The 16931-nt window shown below is 39.4% G+C and overlaps 1 protein-coding gene across 4 annotated transcripts; it reads right to left on the reverse strand.

Moving 5' to 3' along the window:
- Positions 1 to 10103: 10103 nt before the first annotated feature.
- LOC149244950 (calmodulin-like) lies at positions 10104 to 14503 on the reverse strand. Of its 4 annotated transcripts, none has more exons than XM_089457637.1 (5): positions 14317 to 14503; positions 14053 to 14133; positions 11649 to 11806; positions 10802 to 10882; positions 10104 to 10675 (listed from the first exon to the last, which is right to left on the reverse strand). In XM_089457637.1, the coding sequence occupies exons 2-5, from the start codon at positions 14126 to 14128 to the stop codon at positions 10541 to 10543; spliced, it is 450 nt and encodes a 149-aa protein (XP_089313763.1). In that variant the 5' UTR covers positions 14129 to 14133; positions 14317 to 14503; the 3' UTR covers positions 10104 to 10540. The 4 variants fall into 4 exon arrangements, with proteins under 4 accessions (XP_089313763.1, XP_089313764.1, XP_089313762.1 ...); XM_089457638.1 differs by having other exon boundaries at positions 14272 to 14503; XM_089457636.1 differs by having other exon boundaries at positions 14053 to 14188; positions 14272 to 14501.
- Between the last annotated feature and the right edge of the window lie 2428 nt (positions 14504 to 16931).

Below are 16931 nucleotides of genomic sequence, written 5' to 3' on the forward strand. Positions count from 1 at the left end.
TGTAACCATGCTCAATCGTCTGAAGTGATGGAAGCAAGATTGTCTAGCCCAATCCCTGGAAGGGGAGGGGGACAATAGGTACACTGTACATGCTGCTCGAAATGGGCCAACCAATCTTCCATCTTCTCCACCTTTTCAGATAGTAGATTTTGACCCCGCCACACCACCACAATCATTTCTCGGACACGGCATTGAAAGTAATTAAGTTGGTTTCGTGTAGCAATGGCAGCATCTTGTTCTTCCTTTCTGCCCTGATCATAAAATTCCATGTGATCCAGAACATACTAAAACAGATCGCGACAAATGTCAGAGCGATTCTTCCTGCCAATAGCTCCTCCATGCCCCAGCCGATGGTTCCAACCCTGCACATCTGCTCCATCCTCACGTACCACTCTTCCTTTCGTGCCACCACCAGTTGCACGACCACCCCGCCATGCTCTCGCACCACCTCTACCACAACAGGCTCTTGGCGCTACACGGACCACACCCTGAGCAGCTCGTCTACCCCGCTTTGAACGCTCATCAATACGACCTTCCAGCATCCACCTTCGCCACTACACTACATCCTTCCTCGCTAGACAAGCCTCCCCTCCTCTTGGGATTGGAGTGGGAGTGATGCGGCACAAGTCTCATGATGCAGGCCCAGAGAAGAACCTCAACAACAAGCAGCAAAACCACCCAACCAGGCGAGAATTACAGCAGGGCCAAAGACAACCCTGACTTATCCACTCGATGTCTACTCCATAGGGCTGACAACCACCTATTGAAAATGCAACAAGAAAATCCTAATTTAATTTTGTCATTGAATTAAATTGGGAATAAAATTGTAATTCCACATCTCATGATAACTTATATTAGTTAAATAAGTTAATTTGACTTAGTTGGCTCAGTTAATTCGAGTTGAAGGTCGAACTTGAGTCATGTAGAGTGTGTCCTACATTATATGAGTTTTGGTTGAGTTTATTTTGAGTTGTAATTAATTAATTTAGTTTAACTGTATTAAACTCAGTTAAACTAGTTCCAAGTATTGGAGGAACTAGTGGGAGGTCTAGTAGTGTGGTCTTGCCTACAGTGTAGTGTGGTGTTACCTGCAGTGATCAACTAATAAATTGATGATTCACTGATAAATAACTCATGCATGTCAAATTTGAGAGTTACCCAGTTGAGATCAGATTTCAGGGACAATGTACTATCAATTTTATAATCATATGAATTGTGCAGGTGGTGCATGTAGTCAGAGGAAGGCTTATGAGGATTGCACAATTCCAATTGAGGAATTTCCCTAATAAATAGGAGGCTAATTCCCAAGGAAATAGCGCAAGGAAATAAGGACTTAGGCGAGCAAAAAATTGGTCAAATTTGAGAGTTACCCAGTTGAGATTGGATTTCAGGGACAATGTACTATCAATTTTATAATCATATGAATTGTACAGGTGGTGCATGTAGTTAGAGGAAGGCTTATGAGGATTGCACAATTCCAATTGAGGAATTTCCCTAATAAATAGGAGGCTAATTCCCAAGGAAATAGCGCAAGGAAATAAGGACTTAGGCGAGCAAAAAATTGGTTAAGTATTGGCCTGAGCTTGCCTAGGAAGTTGTGAGACATGTAGAGATATTGCGGAGGTTGCTCGGGCTTAAGCAAAGCATTGTAATCTTCTCATATTTTCTGACTAATGCAATATATAGATAGCAGGGGTTTTTATTTGTTTATTTCCCCAGGAAATCATTGTGTAATGTGTTGATTAAATTATTTCTTTTGTATGCTTCATGATTCTGCGGTCGTTTAGTTGTTTCCCCTTATGAGTAGAGTAGATTCAAGTCTATTTTTTTAGTAAATTACAATTAGCAGTTTGAATCTACAAGTAATTTCCACATGGTACCAGAGCAGAAATCACTCTAGAAGAGGAGAATATGAGTTTGTCTTTTGCAGTTGAAATCGAATTTGCAGTATCATACTTCAGAGCCAGCAGGATGTCGTTCTACTGATTGCGACTCGAATATGCCCTTGAGGGTATTTCAAACTATATTGCTTGGAAGGACTTGATGAAGTGTTGGAAGACAATGGGCTTAAGGAATTCATAGACAAAGATATTCCTAAGCCTCCAGTTGTTGATGCTCAAGATTTGGCAGAGTGGAGAAAATGTGTTGCAAAGGCGAGAAAGATTATATTAGGAGGAGTTCGATATCATATTGTCTCGAACCTCCACAATAAGGAGACTCCATTTGCAATGTGAAAGGCCTTAACAAACCTATTTCAAAATAGCAGTGACCATAACAAGCTGGCACTGAAGGACAAGCTCAGAAAAATCAAGATGTAGAAGGGAAACACAATAACAAAGTACTTGACCAAGTTCACCCAATATCAGGATGAGCTTGGAAGTGTTGGTGTTACAGTGGTTGAAGGTTATTTGGTCAGCGTAGCACTTCTAGGCTTCCCAAGATCTAGCATAGCTATGAGGACTCAGTAAATGGGAGGGAGAAGCTACCAGAGTGGGAGCATTTGTAGTACAACTTTGTGCAAGAAGAGATTCGACGGAACACTAGAGATGGATCCTCATCCAAGCATGATGATGAGGAGAATTGTGCCTTAGGGAAAGGGAAGTCATCCCATTCCAAATCAAATTCCAGTCAGGGTGGAAAGAAGAAGGACTTGTCGAAGATTAAATGTTTTCATTGTCATGAACTGGGACACTATGCCATGAAGTGTCCGCACAAGAAGGTCGGCAAGAAGCCCTCAGGAAGAGCGGCAGGTGAAGCTCTTGTTTCACAGTTCAAGTTGGATTTCACCCTCATCACTTGCATGGTGACATCGGTGATGGGCAGTGAGTGGTATCTGGATAGTGGAGCCTCATTCCATATGACTGAAAACAAATAATTATTTAATGACTTGGAGGAGAAGGACCTCCAGATGCACATCGAAATGGGATATGATGGGAGGTATAGCGCGACCGGCATTGGTATTTTTACCTTTTAGAGGGAGTTTGGTTCTCCTCTCACATTAAAAGATTTCATGTATGTTCCGGGTTTGAAGAAGAATTTGGTTTCAGTTGCCATGTTGGAGGACTGTGGCTATGATGTTATATTTAGCAAAGGAAAGGCTTTCCTTCGTCACATAGCCTCAAGACAAGTGAAGTGGATCGGGGTTCGGGTAAAGAACCTCTACAAATTGAATGTAGAAGACTGTGTTGCTTTGAGCACAAAAGCAGAGAAGGTGCAGAGCCGAGACATCGGTGAGTTGTGGCATAGAACATTGGGTCACTTGTACCAAGGAGCTTTGAAGATCATGTAGCAAATTTTGACAGGACTTCCCATGGGTACACTAGAGAATAGAGACACATGCAAAGGGTGTACATTGGGGAAGAACATCAAGGCTACCTTTCATGATAAAGACAATCAAGCACAAGTGATCCTTGAAAGAGTTCACTCAGATGTGTGTGGATTGTTCTTGACAGCCTCCACGTCCAAACACAGGTATTATGTAATATTCATAGATTATTTTTCTTGTAAGTGGTGGATTTTCTTCATTCATGAGAAAGATCAGACGCTCACTAAATTTTGTGAATTTAAAGCACTTGTTGAAAAAGATATTGGTAGGAAAGTTAAAGCTCTCGAGAGTGATAACAGTGGAGAATATGTGTCGAATGAATTCAATAACTTATGTGCATCAGAAGGCATTCGACAAGAATTAATAGTACCCCATAACCCACAATAGAATGGGGTAGTTGAAAGGAAGAACAAAAGTATTGTAGGAGTTGCACGGCGATGTTACATGATCAGGGCCTAATAGAATGGGGTAGCTGAAAGGAAGAACAGAAGTATTGTAGGAGTTTCACGGCGATGTTACATGATCAGGGCCTACCATTGCACTTGTGGGCTGAAGCATGCAACACAACTATATATGTGTAGAACATGAGTCCTCATTGGATTCTTGGGATGAGTACACCTGAAGAAGCTTTTTTAGGTAAGAATATAGATGTGTCACACTTTAGGATCTTTGGTTCATCAATTTACTGTCATGTTACCAAGGATGCAAGGGAATAGCTAGAAAAAGCAGTTGAGTTGGGCATATTTGTGGGGTACATTGATACACCTCACAACTATCGGGTGTACCTACGATCTCGCGGGATGATAGTGATTCGTATAGATGTGAAGTTTGATGAAGAGAAGGCCATGAGATGTTCCCTTGAGATGGAGATTCAGTGGCATGGAAAAGAGGAGTTTTTAGCTCCAAAGGAAGAACTTTGGGATGATGTGGAGCATCCACATGTAGAGGAGCAAAAAGTGGAAGCACCCACTCATGTAGAGACTTCGAGAGATGGAAGGAAGCATACCAGAGAGGCTAATAGATTGATGCATGATACTAAAGAGAATGTTGGAGCACTTAAATCACAGCGCATGCGTAGGAGGTCACCAGATCGCTACACTGGCTACATGGCTCTGATGAGCGATAGTGTAGAGATTGAGCCATCCTCATTCGAGGAAGAAATGCAGCAACCAGTATGGGTTGATGCCATGGTTGAGGAATATGATTCCATTATCATAAACAATGTTTGAGAAGTGGTCTCAAGACCAGCAGACAAGTCAGTGGTGAGTTCCAAATGGCTTTACAAGGTAAAGCAAGCAGCATATGGGAGTGTGGAGAAACACAAGGCCAGATTTGTGGCCAGAGGGTTCTCTCAGGTGGAGGGAATTGATTACGAGGAGACCTTTGCTCCAATAGCAAGGTACTCTTCAATCAGATCTATTCTAGCACTGTCAGCACAGATGGGTTGGAAGATACATTAGATGGATGTGAAGACAACATTTCTCAATTGTGTGATTGAAGAAGAGGTGTACATTGAGCAACCGGAAGGATTTGAGACCTTCAAAAGAAAGTCGCATGTGTGCAGACTCAAGCGATCATTGTATGGGTTGAAACAAGCAACCCGTGCTTGGCACACCAAGATTGACAGTTATTTCACCAGGTTAGGCTTCACCAAAAGTGAAGTAGATGTGAACCTTTACCATATTGTGGTTGAAGGTAAATTGTTGATTATAGTATTATATGTCGATGATTTAATTCTAACAGGTGATGAGAAGCTAGTAAAATCTTGCAAAGAGGATCTTGCAAGAGAATTCGAGATGGACTCATGCATTATTTCCTTGGTATGGAAGTATGGCAAGGAGATGAGGAACTATTTGTCTCTCAGGGCAAGTGTGCCAACGAGATACTGAAGAAGTTCCACATGGAGAGCACCAAGCTCATGGAGACTCCTCTAGTAGGGAATTGGCAGAAGGAAGATGCTACTTCAGGTGAAGTAGTGGAAGCTATTATTCATAGGCAGCTTGTGAGTTCACTTATGTATTTGGTGAACACACAACCATACATATGTTTTGCAGTTAACCAGCTTAGTCAAGCAATGGTTAATCCAACCAAACTCTATTGGAAGGCAGCTAAACATGTGTTGAAATACCTTAGAGGCACCACTCAGTTTGGTCTTTGGTACAAATAGACTGAGGGAGTGAAGCTTCAAAGTTTGATAGAAGTAGGTTGAGCAGGGAGTCCATTCGAAAGGAAGATCGCATCAAGGGGAATCTTCAATATTGGGTCAGTAGTAGTTTCTTGGTACAGCAAGAAGTAGAAATCAGTTGCACTCACTTCGGCAAAAGCAAAGTACATGGTTGCTAGTCAAGTAGTTTATGAGGCTATCTAGATGAAGAAATCCTTGTTAGTTTATTTGGTTAGCATATCGAACCTACAGTGATTTTTTGTGACAACCAGAGTTGTATCAAACTCTCTGAGAATCCAGTTTTTCATGGTCGGTCCAAGCATGAAGAGAATCATGTTGTTGGAGTACATTCCTACAAAGGAACAGGATACAAATATTTTGACAAAGGAATTGTCAAGATGCAAATTCGAATTTCATAGAGGAAAGATCGGGGTAGCAGATAATCTATTTCTTGTTGAGAGGTAGTGTTGAAAATGCAACAAGAAAATCCTAATTTAATTTTGTTCTTAAATTAAATTGGAAATAAAATTGTAATTCCACATCTCATGACAACTTGTATTAGTTAACTAAGTTGATTTGACTTAGTTGGCTCAGTTAATTCGAGTTGAGGGTCGAACTTGAGTCATGTAGAATGTCTCCTACATTATAGGACCCTTGGTTGAGTTTATTTTGAGTTGTAATTAATTAATTCAGTCTCATTGAGTTAAAGTCAGTTAAACTAGTTCCAACTGTTGGAGGAACTTGTGGGAGGTCTAGTAGTGTGGTGCTAACTGTAGTGTATTGTGGTGCTTTCGGCAGTGATCAACTAGTAAACTGATGATTCACCCTAAATAGCTCATGCATTCCATATCTAACATTTACCCAGTTGAGATTGGAGTTTAGGGACATTGTATTATAGCTTGTATAATCATCTAAATTGTACAGGAAGTGCATGCAGTTAGAGGAAGGCCTATGAGGATTGCGCAATTCTAATTGAAGAATTTTCGTAATTAATAGGGGGTTAATTTCCAAGGAAACAGCGTAAGGAAATAGAGACTTGGGAAAGCAAAAAATTGGTTAAGTATTCTAAGAAGTTGTGAGACAGATAGAGATAGTGCAAAGGTTGCTCGAGCTTAAGCAAAGCATTGTGATCTTCTCATATTTTTTTACTAATGCAATATACAGAGAGCAGGGGTTTTTAATAGTGGATTTCCCCGGGAAATCATTGTGTAATGTGTTGATTGAATTATTTTTCTTGTGTGCTTCGTGATTTCACGATCCTTTAATTATTTCCGCTAATGAGTAAAGTAGATTCAAGTCTATTGTTTTAGTAAATTACAATTGGCAGTTTGAATCTACAACGAATTTCTACACCATCTATCACTAAACCAGAGAGTTATTGGCCAACCCACAGATAACCAGACTGAGACCTTTGCTTCTCCTCTACCAGGGGGAGTGTTAACCTTGTTGGAAAATGGCCCAAAAATTGATCCAAATATGCTCTTTAAAGTCTCCATAAGCCAGCAAAATCATGCCAATGGATCCAAAAATGCTCTTGAAGTCTTCAAAATCTTCTTAAGATCATCCAAAGAGCGAAACCATCACATGCCGAGAGCCCTTGGAAGGGCAGAAAAACACTATCAGGAGGCTAAAACACTCCAAAACAGTGAAAAAACATAGTATTGCAGGCATGAACATAGCAACGCACAGCTGCCGTTAGATCTGGCCGATCAACGGCCCAGATCTAAGCGACAAATTGCAATCGGCACTGCAGAGAGGACGACTTAAGGACGGGCGCAAGACACCCCCGATTAGCGATCTCCGATGATCGGATCAGCGGGTCGCAATCGACGGAGGCAGGCCGGTGGAATAAGCAGGGACTGAGTCGATATGCGATTGCGATCAGCGATGCAACGTGGACCGTTGATCAAGCGACGCAGGTCAACGGCGTACATCACGTCGCAAGAGTCGCTATCAGAGAAATACAAGGAGAGCACTAGCCATGGGCTTGGGGCACGAGCAATATGCGATTGTGATCAGATCGCATCGCCATATCGCAACGGAACAACACCAAGGGGCGAGGTCTATGCACAGGTATATGTGCAACCCGATAACCAGACCCGACGGTTATATACATAATATTTCATAATATTTGAGGTCCGCAAGTAAGCCTTTTTCAATGCATTTTTGTGTATTTTCGTTATATAACGAAATACAAAGGGAAGCTTGGGTTTGTGATATGCGATAAGACCCAAACCCGAAAGGGTACAAGGGAAATATATAACATTTGAAGTCCGTAGGGAGCTATTTTTCATGTATTTTTTGTGTTTTTCAACACATTTCAGAATATGAAGGGAACACAAGAACAGGGCATCTGCTACATGCGATAGCGACCCTAAGGGCAGACCCAGTAGATAAATATGCTATGTTTAAAGACTTTTGAAGTCCAAAATTTTGAGAGCTTGACGGGATTTTTATAGTGTTGCTGTGTTTTTTTGTGTTTAACAGAAAAACAATCATTCTAAATATTTAAAGGGAAACAGAGACCGGAAAGGGAATAACAAAGGCCACAACACGCGTAGCTCATCCCAAACCGACAAAGCAGTCATGGAGCAGCACAACGCAACACAGCACGATGCAGCCCAAAACAAACAATCATGGAGCAGACAGCGCTCAGCCAAAAACAACAGAACCGATTGTGGGGCATCTCTGGCATGAGAAAGCTCCCAGACAGCGCAGCAAACTACCCCAATACGGTTACTCTTCTGTCAGAAGAAGAAACCTCCGAGCCCACTCTTGCCTAGTCAGGGCATCAGTCAGTTAACAAGACAAGGAGGATAGATTAAGACTTCGAGCATTTGAGAGCTCAAGAGCATTGTAAAATGCCTATAAAAGGCTGAAAACCAAATGTAACAAGGGTTCAACTTCTGGAAATTGTATCTCTGTTCCTTGTAGCTTCTCATCTTCATTCCAGTAATACAAGCTTATTTTGTTGTTACATGTTCAATATCCATTTCTCTTATGTTCTAAGTTTGCACTTGGATAGTCTATTCATGATTTCTTCTGTGTCTAATGCTAGATAAATGTCATCTGATCTCTACATTGATAGATTGGATTTTCTATTGAATAGGTTATTCATGTTTCTTCTATGTCTAATGCCAGATAACTGTCATCTTATCTCTGTGTTGATAAATTAGATTTGCAAGCTTTTTTTACTACAATATTAAGAGTAAAGTACTTGATTACATGGAAATAATAATAATAATAATTTAATTAGCCTAAACACTAGACCCAATATCTTTAACAAATATTTGTTAATAAATCACAAAACTCCACTTATCTTGCATGTCCTAAATTACACTAGTCTTGTTTGTCCCAAAATAATTATCCTTGGTTTGCAAAGTCTGCCTTTTCAAAAGTGACGTAGGTTATACAAGTTCACATACTTGATTGTTCTCATTAATATCCATTTAGTTAATAAACCTATGAACAATGTAATAGTGTCTAAAACTCCACATTTTAGAATCGAGAAAGGCCCAGGTAAATCCCAACGGTTTAACTCGGTCAATTATCACCAATGTTGATGAACATTTGACTAATTATTTGCCAACATTTCCAAGGTTCAAACACCCCTGAGTGACAACAGTTCCTATTCCTGCTTTATACACTTGTTACTGTTCATTGATCTACTTCTAAGTCTTGTTTGGCTGGCGTGCCATTCCTTTAACAACTGCATCTACTTTTGCTAACATCTACACCCTTTTCACGCAAGAATCCCACCTACCTCCACACACATATATATAAAAGTTGGGCCACCTACTTTCCACATATGCATATTAGTTGGCCCATGTAAGTGTACATTTATATAGTAGGGCCAATTTTTTCTAACCGTGAAACCAAGATTCGAAATGCACAGCTAAGCAAAGCACAATTATGAAGATCCGTTTTGTACATATATGCAAGGAAAACAACCCTGTAATTTTAAAAATAGTCCACATCCTGAGAATATACAGGCAAGTAAAGCACAATTATGATGGCCCGTTTAGCACATGGAAGGATAATACGTAGGCAATTTCTTTGTCAATAACATTCTGAGCATGTACACTCTAGGCAAGTAAAGCACAATCAAAAAGGTCATTTTCCCACATGAAAGACAACAATTTCAATTCCTTCAACAATAGTCTACATTCTAAAATTCCCGAAAGACAATAATTTTGCAATTCCTTTAACAATAGTCCACATTCTTTGAAGGTTCATAACATTAGTAAAGCTTAAGATACAAATAAAGGCAGTTTATGAATCTGAATCGATGAAAAACTATGGCATAAATATAAAGCTAGAATATTGCCTACAAGTTAAGAAAGAACAGTACTTTTAAGTGGACAGAAAAGCATCACAGACCGCTAAGATTCTCACAAATCAGTCCAAAAGGAATTCATGTCATGACATCCCTGTCATAATAACAGCATCTGTGTATAATATCAAAACTATGAATTGGGTATTTTAAGAAAGTGTGAATTAAATCTAGTGTGTCCATATAAAGAGAATTTTTCGGACGTCAAGTTTGGCCATCATAAAGTAAGAACATTCCACAGACATGCTATCTCCCACCGAGAAGAAAAAGCACACAATTCATGCTATAAAAATTGCCAAGGCTTAAAAACTTTCTTGATTAAAATCAGATTCCAATCTAAAATAAACATTCAATGGCATTTGTTCCTTGGATTTAGATTCAAGATACAGACTTGTGTGAAAGTACAGATCAAATCTAGTAAATGCATTGTCCATACAAAGAGAAATTTTTGGATGTCAAATAAGCCTTCCACTCAATTCACATTTCAAAATGAAATTCAAAACAACAACCTAACTTTAAATTTCAGGTTCTATTGCTACCGCACTTAGCATTCTAACAAAACAAAAAGAAGGTTGCCCAAAGAACATGGAAACAAAAGAGGGCATCCTCCGATTGTTCTTATTGATACTCCCCACGGACAAACATTATAAACAGGAAGGTAGCTAGCTATATAATGTACCCGGATTATGTTTAAAATATACTAAGGTTTACATTCATCTCATTTTGCCAACATCATCCTGACAAACTCCTCATAGTTGACTTGACCATCTCCATCAACATCAGCCTCACGGATCATCTCATCAACTTCTTCGTCAGTTAGTTTTTCTCCCAAGTTGGTCATCACATGCCGCAGCTGAAAAACAGAATGTCCATTACAGAAGCAAGGATTCAATTACATAGTTACACGTGGAAAGTGCAATAATCTACAAAAACAGCATACAAATAACCCAATACTGCATTACAAATGAGTGAAATTCACCTCTGCTGCAGATATGAAACCATTTTGATCCTTGTCAAAAACCTTGAAGGCCTCTTTCAACTCTTCCTCTGAGTCAGTATCCTACATCAGCAATAGAACCACATTAAGGTCCAGCACCTCAAAGAATATATATTTCCAGTTGCTTAGTAAAACCACCCCTGGCATTAAAGCCTGTAATTGGATAATGAAAGGGAAACAAAAATTGTCAATCGTTGTAGCTCAAGTAGCTGAGAGGAGAAGTTGATTCCTCCCCAGCCTGCGTTCAAATCCTACTTTATGACACATTAGCTCTTAAGGAGCCACTTGTTGTTGAGAAGTGGACCTGGCCTTGTGCTTTGAAAAAACCAGTTTACCCTGAGTACCACCTTCAGATTGAGGGGTAATGCCTGGTAGGTTTCCATCAGAAATGCATTACACAGTAAAAAGAAAATGACCCCATGTTCAAATCCCAGCTTGGATCATCAACACAATTAAAGGCCTAAATTTAAATTCCTGAGTTGAATTATTTTAAGATAAAAAAATATTGTTCGGCACAATAATGACCCAGGTTCAAATGCCAGTTCACAGAGAGCACTGATCCTGTATCCTGTATACGGTTGACTGAGTTTCACATCCCCCGAGTTTAATAAGTGGGCTTTGACAAAATCATGCAGAGTTGAGGTTCGTAACTCCCCACAGATCAACGAAAACGTTTTGTATTACCAAAAAAGGGGGGATATGTGAAACATCAAACAAGTATTGAGAGAGAAGGAAATATATAAATACATCACAATGCTATGAAAAATCAAAAGGAGAATCTGAAAAGCAGAACTCCATAATGAATTGGTAAAGAATAGTAGAACCCTACCTTCATCTTTCGAGCCATAAGATTCAGGAACTCTGGAAAATCAATTGTCCCATTTCCATCAGCATCAACTTCACTGATCATGTCCTGCAGTTCAGCTTCAGTTGGATTCTGTCCTAGAGAACGCATAACAGTACCCAATTCTTTGGTAGTAATGCAGCCTGTAGAAAAGCATGGTCAGCAGATTGTCTCAATTAAATATGACCCCAGCTAATTATTTTTCAATTTTAAATATCATAATAATACTACAAATGACCTCAGTATTACACCATGGCCGGTTGGTAAAGGAATTCAATTTTCAATGTAGAGGTCAAATCTCAGAGCTTTCTCCCATATTTTAACGCCCAAAATTTAGAATAGTTCAACTAACGACACCAAAGTAACTTCCGAATCTAACCAGAAATGGATATCTATACAGAAGATTCACCTGAACAACCATTTATCCTGTGTTACAGGGTAGACCTGGCAGGCAAGGTGGAAACACAGATCCCCAGATCAGATCCAATTTCGGATCTGACAGGACCCACTCAGATCTGCCTCAGCCCTCAGCACACAGATTGCACCATTTCAGCACTGGATTTTATCGTGCATGAGGGTAAAGGATTGGCACTAAAGCCAAAAACTGATTAGACATCTTCAGCTTTCTGCCTCATTTTAATGCTTTCATTAGCCAATTTCATTAAGATTGGAGGTGATTGACTTGAGAAACAAAAAATTTATTCCCTATAAGCATAATTCTAAAGATGTTCGAGGTACCAATCCCCACCTTGAAATAGAACCAATGAGGCTATGCCAATCATTCAATGGCCGTAGAAAACTTGATGATAAAACCAAAGCCACTAGAATTATTCAAATAATAAAATGGCAAGGGTAAAGAGGCAAGAGTTTACTAAAACTGGTGTAAGACTTGAGAGTTCTGAGGAAATATATATATATATATATATATATATATATATATATAAAACTGGTGTAAGACTTGAGAGTTCTGAGGAAATATATATATATATGAAAAATATTATAATAAAAATAATAATCTAATTTTAAGACCACAGTCAAGATCAGCCAGACACCAAAGTGGCACAAGGGATCCACCTATGCACAGCAATTTGACTGCTAAAATATACAGAGCTGACATACTCTAACCTCCCTGGATTAATAAGAGTGTTTACAATGCCCATATAATGCAAATTTTCAAAAATGACTTATTTTAAAATCTATAGATAGTACTGCATATGACAAAACCCCATGGATTCTGACCAGTGGAAAACACTGCTGATTGCCTACTGTAAAATCAGGTCAAAAAAGCAGGCTAAATGGGTATGTTATCGTTTTCTACAGCAACTTTTATAGGCAGACAACCAAGTCGGACTCACAAGGTGGCCCCTCAATCTCGCTCAAATCACATTTGACTTGAAAGTACGAGTCATACCCGCGAGTCAAAATTGCAAGTATGACTCAGGGCTGTGTAAGACTTCGAGGAGCTGGCTAGACTCAGTTTTCTCAAAAAGGAGATAAACTTAAGAGGACACAGATTCAGAAGAGTTCGATGAAAATGGGTAGAATGGCCTGCCAGAGAGAGGCAGGTCCTGGGTTCATCCTAGCCCATCAAATTGTCAACACTGTCATAACCAAATATTGAGCTTGGTTGTCAGTGGTTAGAAACTTGAACCAAAATATGACTTGAAGCTGGGTTTTCGGAGGTAGCAATCCAAACCTTGTCAGCAAACCGGTAGAGGTTACCTATAATGCAAGGGCTACGTAGATCAGTGGTAAGGCAGACTGCCATGTGTAGGCAGGCTCCTGGCTTGAAATCCTACCCAATCCAAAACAAATAACCGATCTAAAACAAAATTATCTTTATTTAACAAGCAGTGGCAAATGGCCCTACGGAAACCCATCGGCATTAATAATGAATACAGATAAATAACCCTATAGACCCTCTACTTGATCATTTCCCTTGACAGAGTATGGATCCAATCAAAGCTTTGCGTCGATGCACACGATGGCGTAAAAAGGAAAACCAGCGCTCACTTAAGTACTCAAAGGGGTTAATAACAAGCTCCTTTACAGCAAAATGAATACAGAATAGCAAAGCATATAACAAATATTGGCTGAAGAAAATAAAAACCTCGGCAGCCGATTCTTTAAAAATCACAAACAAAATCTTGCGCAAACATATTGCATAGCAAGGGCATATCTTCTCAGGGAAACAAGCCCTAACTCCAAACAAAATACAGGCAAAAAGACATTTTAAAGAAGGGGAAATCTTTTAACCTATTACACAATATGCAAACCTGAGGGCCATATAAACCCACAAAGAGAAATACAACGAAAACGGCACTTTCTTTAACCAAAGAATTCAAGTCTTAAATATTGGTATGCATGAATGCAGAGAAATCTTGCTTACCATCGCCATCTTTGTCAAACAGACTGAAAGCCTCCTTGAACTCTGCGATCTGATCCTCGGTCAACTGCTCCGCCATTTGCACTGGATAGTCGGATCGAAACGGGCAAACGCAAATCTATTAGCTTCGCAAAAATACCTGATCAGATGCAAAAAGACGTCAAGGTTTCGAATCCCACAAGCTGCACATAATTAAAATATTAAAGGGTACCTTGCTTTTACCTCAAACGAAGAAATAAACAAAAACAGAAGCGAAGCAAGACACACCAGAGAGGAAACTGTGGCGTAAGATGAAATCCCTCGCAGCTTTTAAACTCGATCAACTGAGAAACGACAGTGCACCCTGAAATTGCCTGGATGCGTTGCGCTAGGAAAGGAATAAGAAACTTTTCACGGGGACTCTGGTCCGTTAGATCAGTCAAGGTGATCGACGGCTGTGGATTGCCAAAAGATATGGGAAATGAATAAACGGTGAACCAGATTATGTAGGGTCCTTCTCAAATGAGATCTCCCGTTCTTTCGACTCAGCCGACGTGGGTATTGTCTATTGACGTGTGCCAGTGGAGTGTTTGCACCTATACATTAATGGACCTGTGTTAAGTTTCCACGTTATTGGTGCGCATCTTCGTAGCACTTCGTCGGCTTTTACTCATTTTTTCCATGTAATCGGTGCGCATCTTCACGGCAATTCGCGTGGGGCAGTGATATTCATTGCAGCAGATTACCAGATTTTTACTGAATTTCCACGTAATTGGTGTGTATGTTCTCAGCAAGTGTGGGACAGCGGTGATGAAGAATATAGGGACTCAATAAATTAGAGGCAAATTGAGAATGTGGTGTGCAATGATTTTGATGATATCAAATTGTGGAATGTATTAAAATATTTGAAGGCTCTTTTCTTTAGGTTAATTAATTCCTAGAACTGTGGGATGAAATTTTAAGGTAGAGAAATGTTACTCTAAAAAGATATTATATTTGCATATATAATAATATATCCAATTTCCATTTGTAATTTATTTTATAAAATAATATTTTTTGAAAACTAAGGAGGCGTTGAAAAACAAACCAATAGTGGGTAATATTGTTTTAGTCGAGGAGACAATCTATTTTAGAAAATTGAGAAGGAAGAAAGGCATGATTTTAAAATTGGATATGGCTGGCCATAGTTTTATTTTATTTTTTTGTCGCTGGTTAGTAATTTAGTTTTAATTTGAGGTTTTTTAGTTAGGTTTTTGCATGTATCAAGAGTGCTTAAATTTCCATTCTGGTTAATGGCAAATTTATTGTTGGCGGGAAAAGTTTCCTAAGGCAAGGGTTGAAAACCTCAATAGAGCAAGATAAAACAATCAACAAAGAACACTCAATCAAGCATGCCAAACATTTGAATTATCAAAGTTGGACTTAGAGACATACCCAAGGGTCCTATGTTTGAAGATGTTCCTATAGGGTCCAAACCTTCTGCTTCCTCCAAGATGTGCAGATCTGCAAATCAATCACAAAAGCATATACATAATATGTAATTCAACGTGCATGTAAACAATGGTAGTAGAGAGAGCTAAATCTCTTTTGGTTGAGCATCTAAGTTCTTGCATGCACGAGCTCTCAAGTTCGTAGACCCTATACCCAACTAAGGAAGGTCGATGATCCCAATTCAATTATCAACCCCTCTCTATTGGAGTATCTACTCCTAAGGAATGCCAACTCTCCTTCTCCCAGGATGATTTTTTACAATGGCTCAAATCACAAGATGCCCATATTATATTCCAAACAAAGTCCAAGAGTGACAAGTGCCAAGGGGGGCAATCTTTTGCCCATGGGAGCAATAAAGTTGTCTTTATCTTGGAGTTTGGGAAAAGCCATGAACAACCAAGCAAAGGTTTACGCCTTCCTTCAAGGAATCAACATAGTTGTTCCCAACCATCCCCAAAAATAGTTTATGATTGAAACTCAAAAGATACCATAAGGCATTCGCAACTCAGTTCCTACCCTTTTGATCCAAAGATCTAGTTGATATTTCAAAGAATCCATTCATAATTGGAATCTCTCCCCAAGGTGTACACATTTCACATTCTAAGATCCAACAATTTCCATGTGGACTCTCTAGCATCCCAAGCTATGTGGCAACTTATCACAACCTTGAGGATAAAATGTCAAGCACTTTTGTAGCCTATTCCATAATCATCCATGTTGACATGTTTTGATATGGTCATGCATCACCTAACACCCTATTAGTCCCATGATCACCTTGATTTTCATAGGGTAATATGTGGGCTTTTAATAACACAATCATAAAAAATTAATGTCTCATCAAGTCTCCATAGTGCAGTGGATATGGCTCTGTACACCTATGTTAATGTGAAGTTTTGGGGAATGATAATGGACTTGATTTTAGAAAACCTTTCACATAAGGACTCTCCCTTTTATTCTCACGAGTTTTAGATCTGGTGTGTTGTCTTTGGAGCAGGTCTGACTATCACTTTGCCTTATGTAGTGTTGTGTGTAATATCTTCTAATTGGTGGAAGGAGCATTGGGTGTCAACCATTGAGCTCACATAATTGTAGGAGAGTGTATACCATCTACAAATCTATGCTAATTAGCTAGAAGTCTAAATAGGCACCAATATGGACATATTGATAGAGCATCGACTTTAGGTTCAAAGAACATAAGATGAACTTTGTTGCCTTTGGTCCCAAATGGAGGAACTTCAGCTCACTAGTAGTGGGCGAATTTAGCCTACTCAAGGGTAATTGTCTCACTCTGCATCTCTCACCCTCAATTAATTGTGTCAAGACTCTCATGTCATTCCTTTTAGACTTGAATATGGATGTCACTCAACTAGAACCTAACATTGCCTTTGGTTAACTTAAAGGCCTTACTTTAG

The sequence above is a fragment of the Pinus tabuliformis genome, chromosome 7, assembly GCF_031772625.1.
Source record: "Pinus tabuliformis cultivar Carrire ecotype Pingquan chromosome 7, CPIR1, whole genome shotgun sequence".
NCBI classification, from domain to species: Eukaryota; Viridiplantae; Streptophyta; class Pinopsida; order Pinales; family Pinaceae; genus Pinus; species Pinus tabuliformis.

Excerpts from the sequence above, each read along its gene's own strand:
- LOC149244950 (XM_089457637.1), bottom strand. The coding sequence starts at position 14,128 with ATGGCGGAGCAGTTGACCGAGGATCAGATCGCAGAGTTCAAGGAGGCT. Across the intron at positions 11,807-14,052 it reads GTTTGACAAAGATGGCGATG|GCTGCATTACTACCAAAGAA; the intron begins GTAAGCAAGATT and ends GCTTTTCTACAG. Across the intron at positions 10,883-11,648 it reads TTATGGCTCGAAAGATGAAG|GATACTGACTCAGAGGAAGA; the intron begins GTAGGGTTCTAC and ends TTGCTGATGTAG.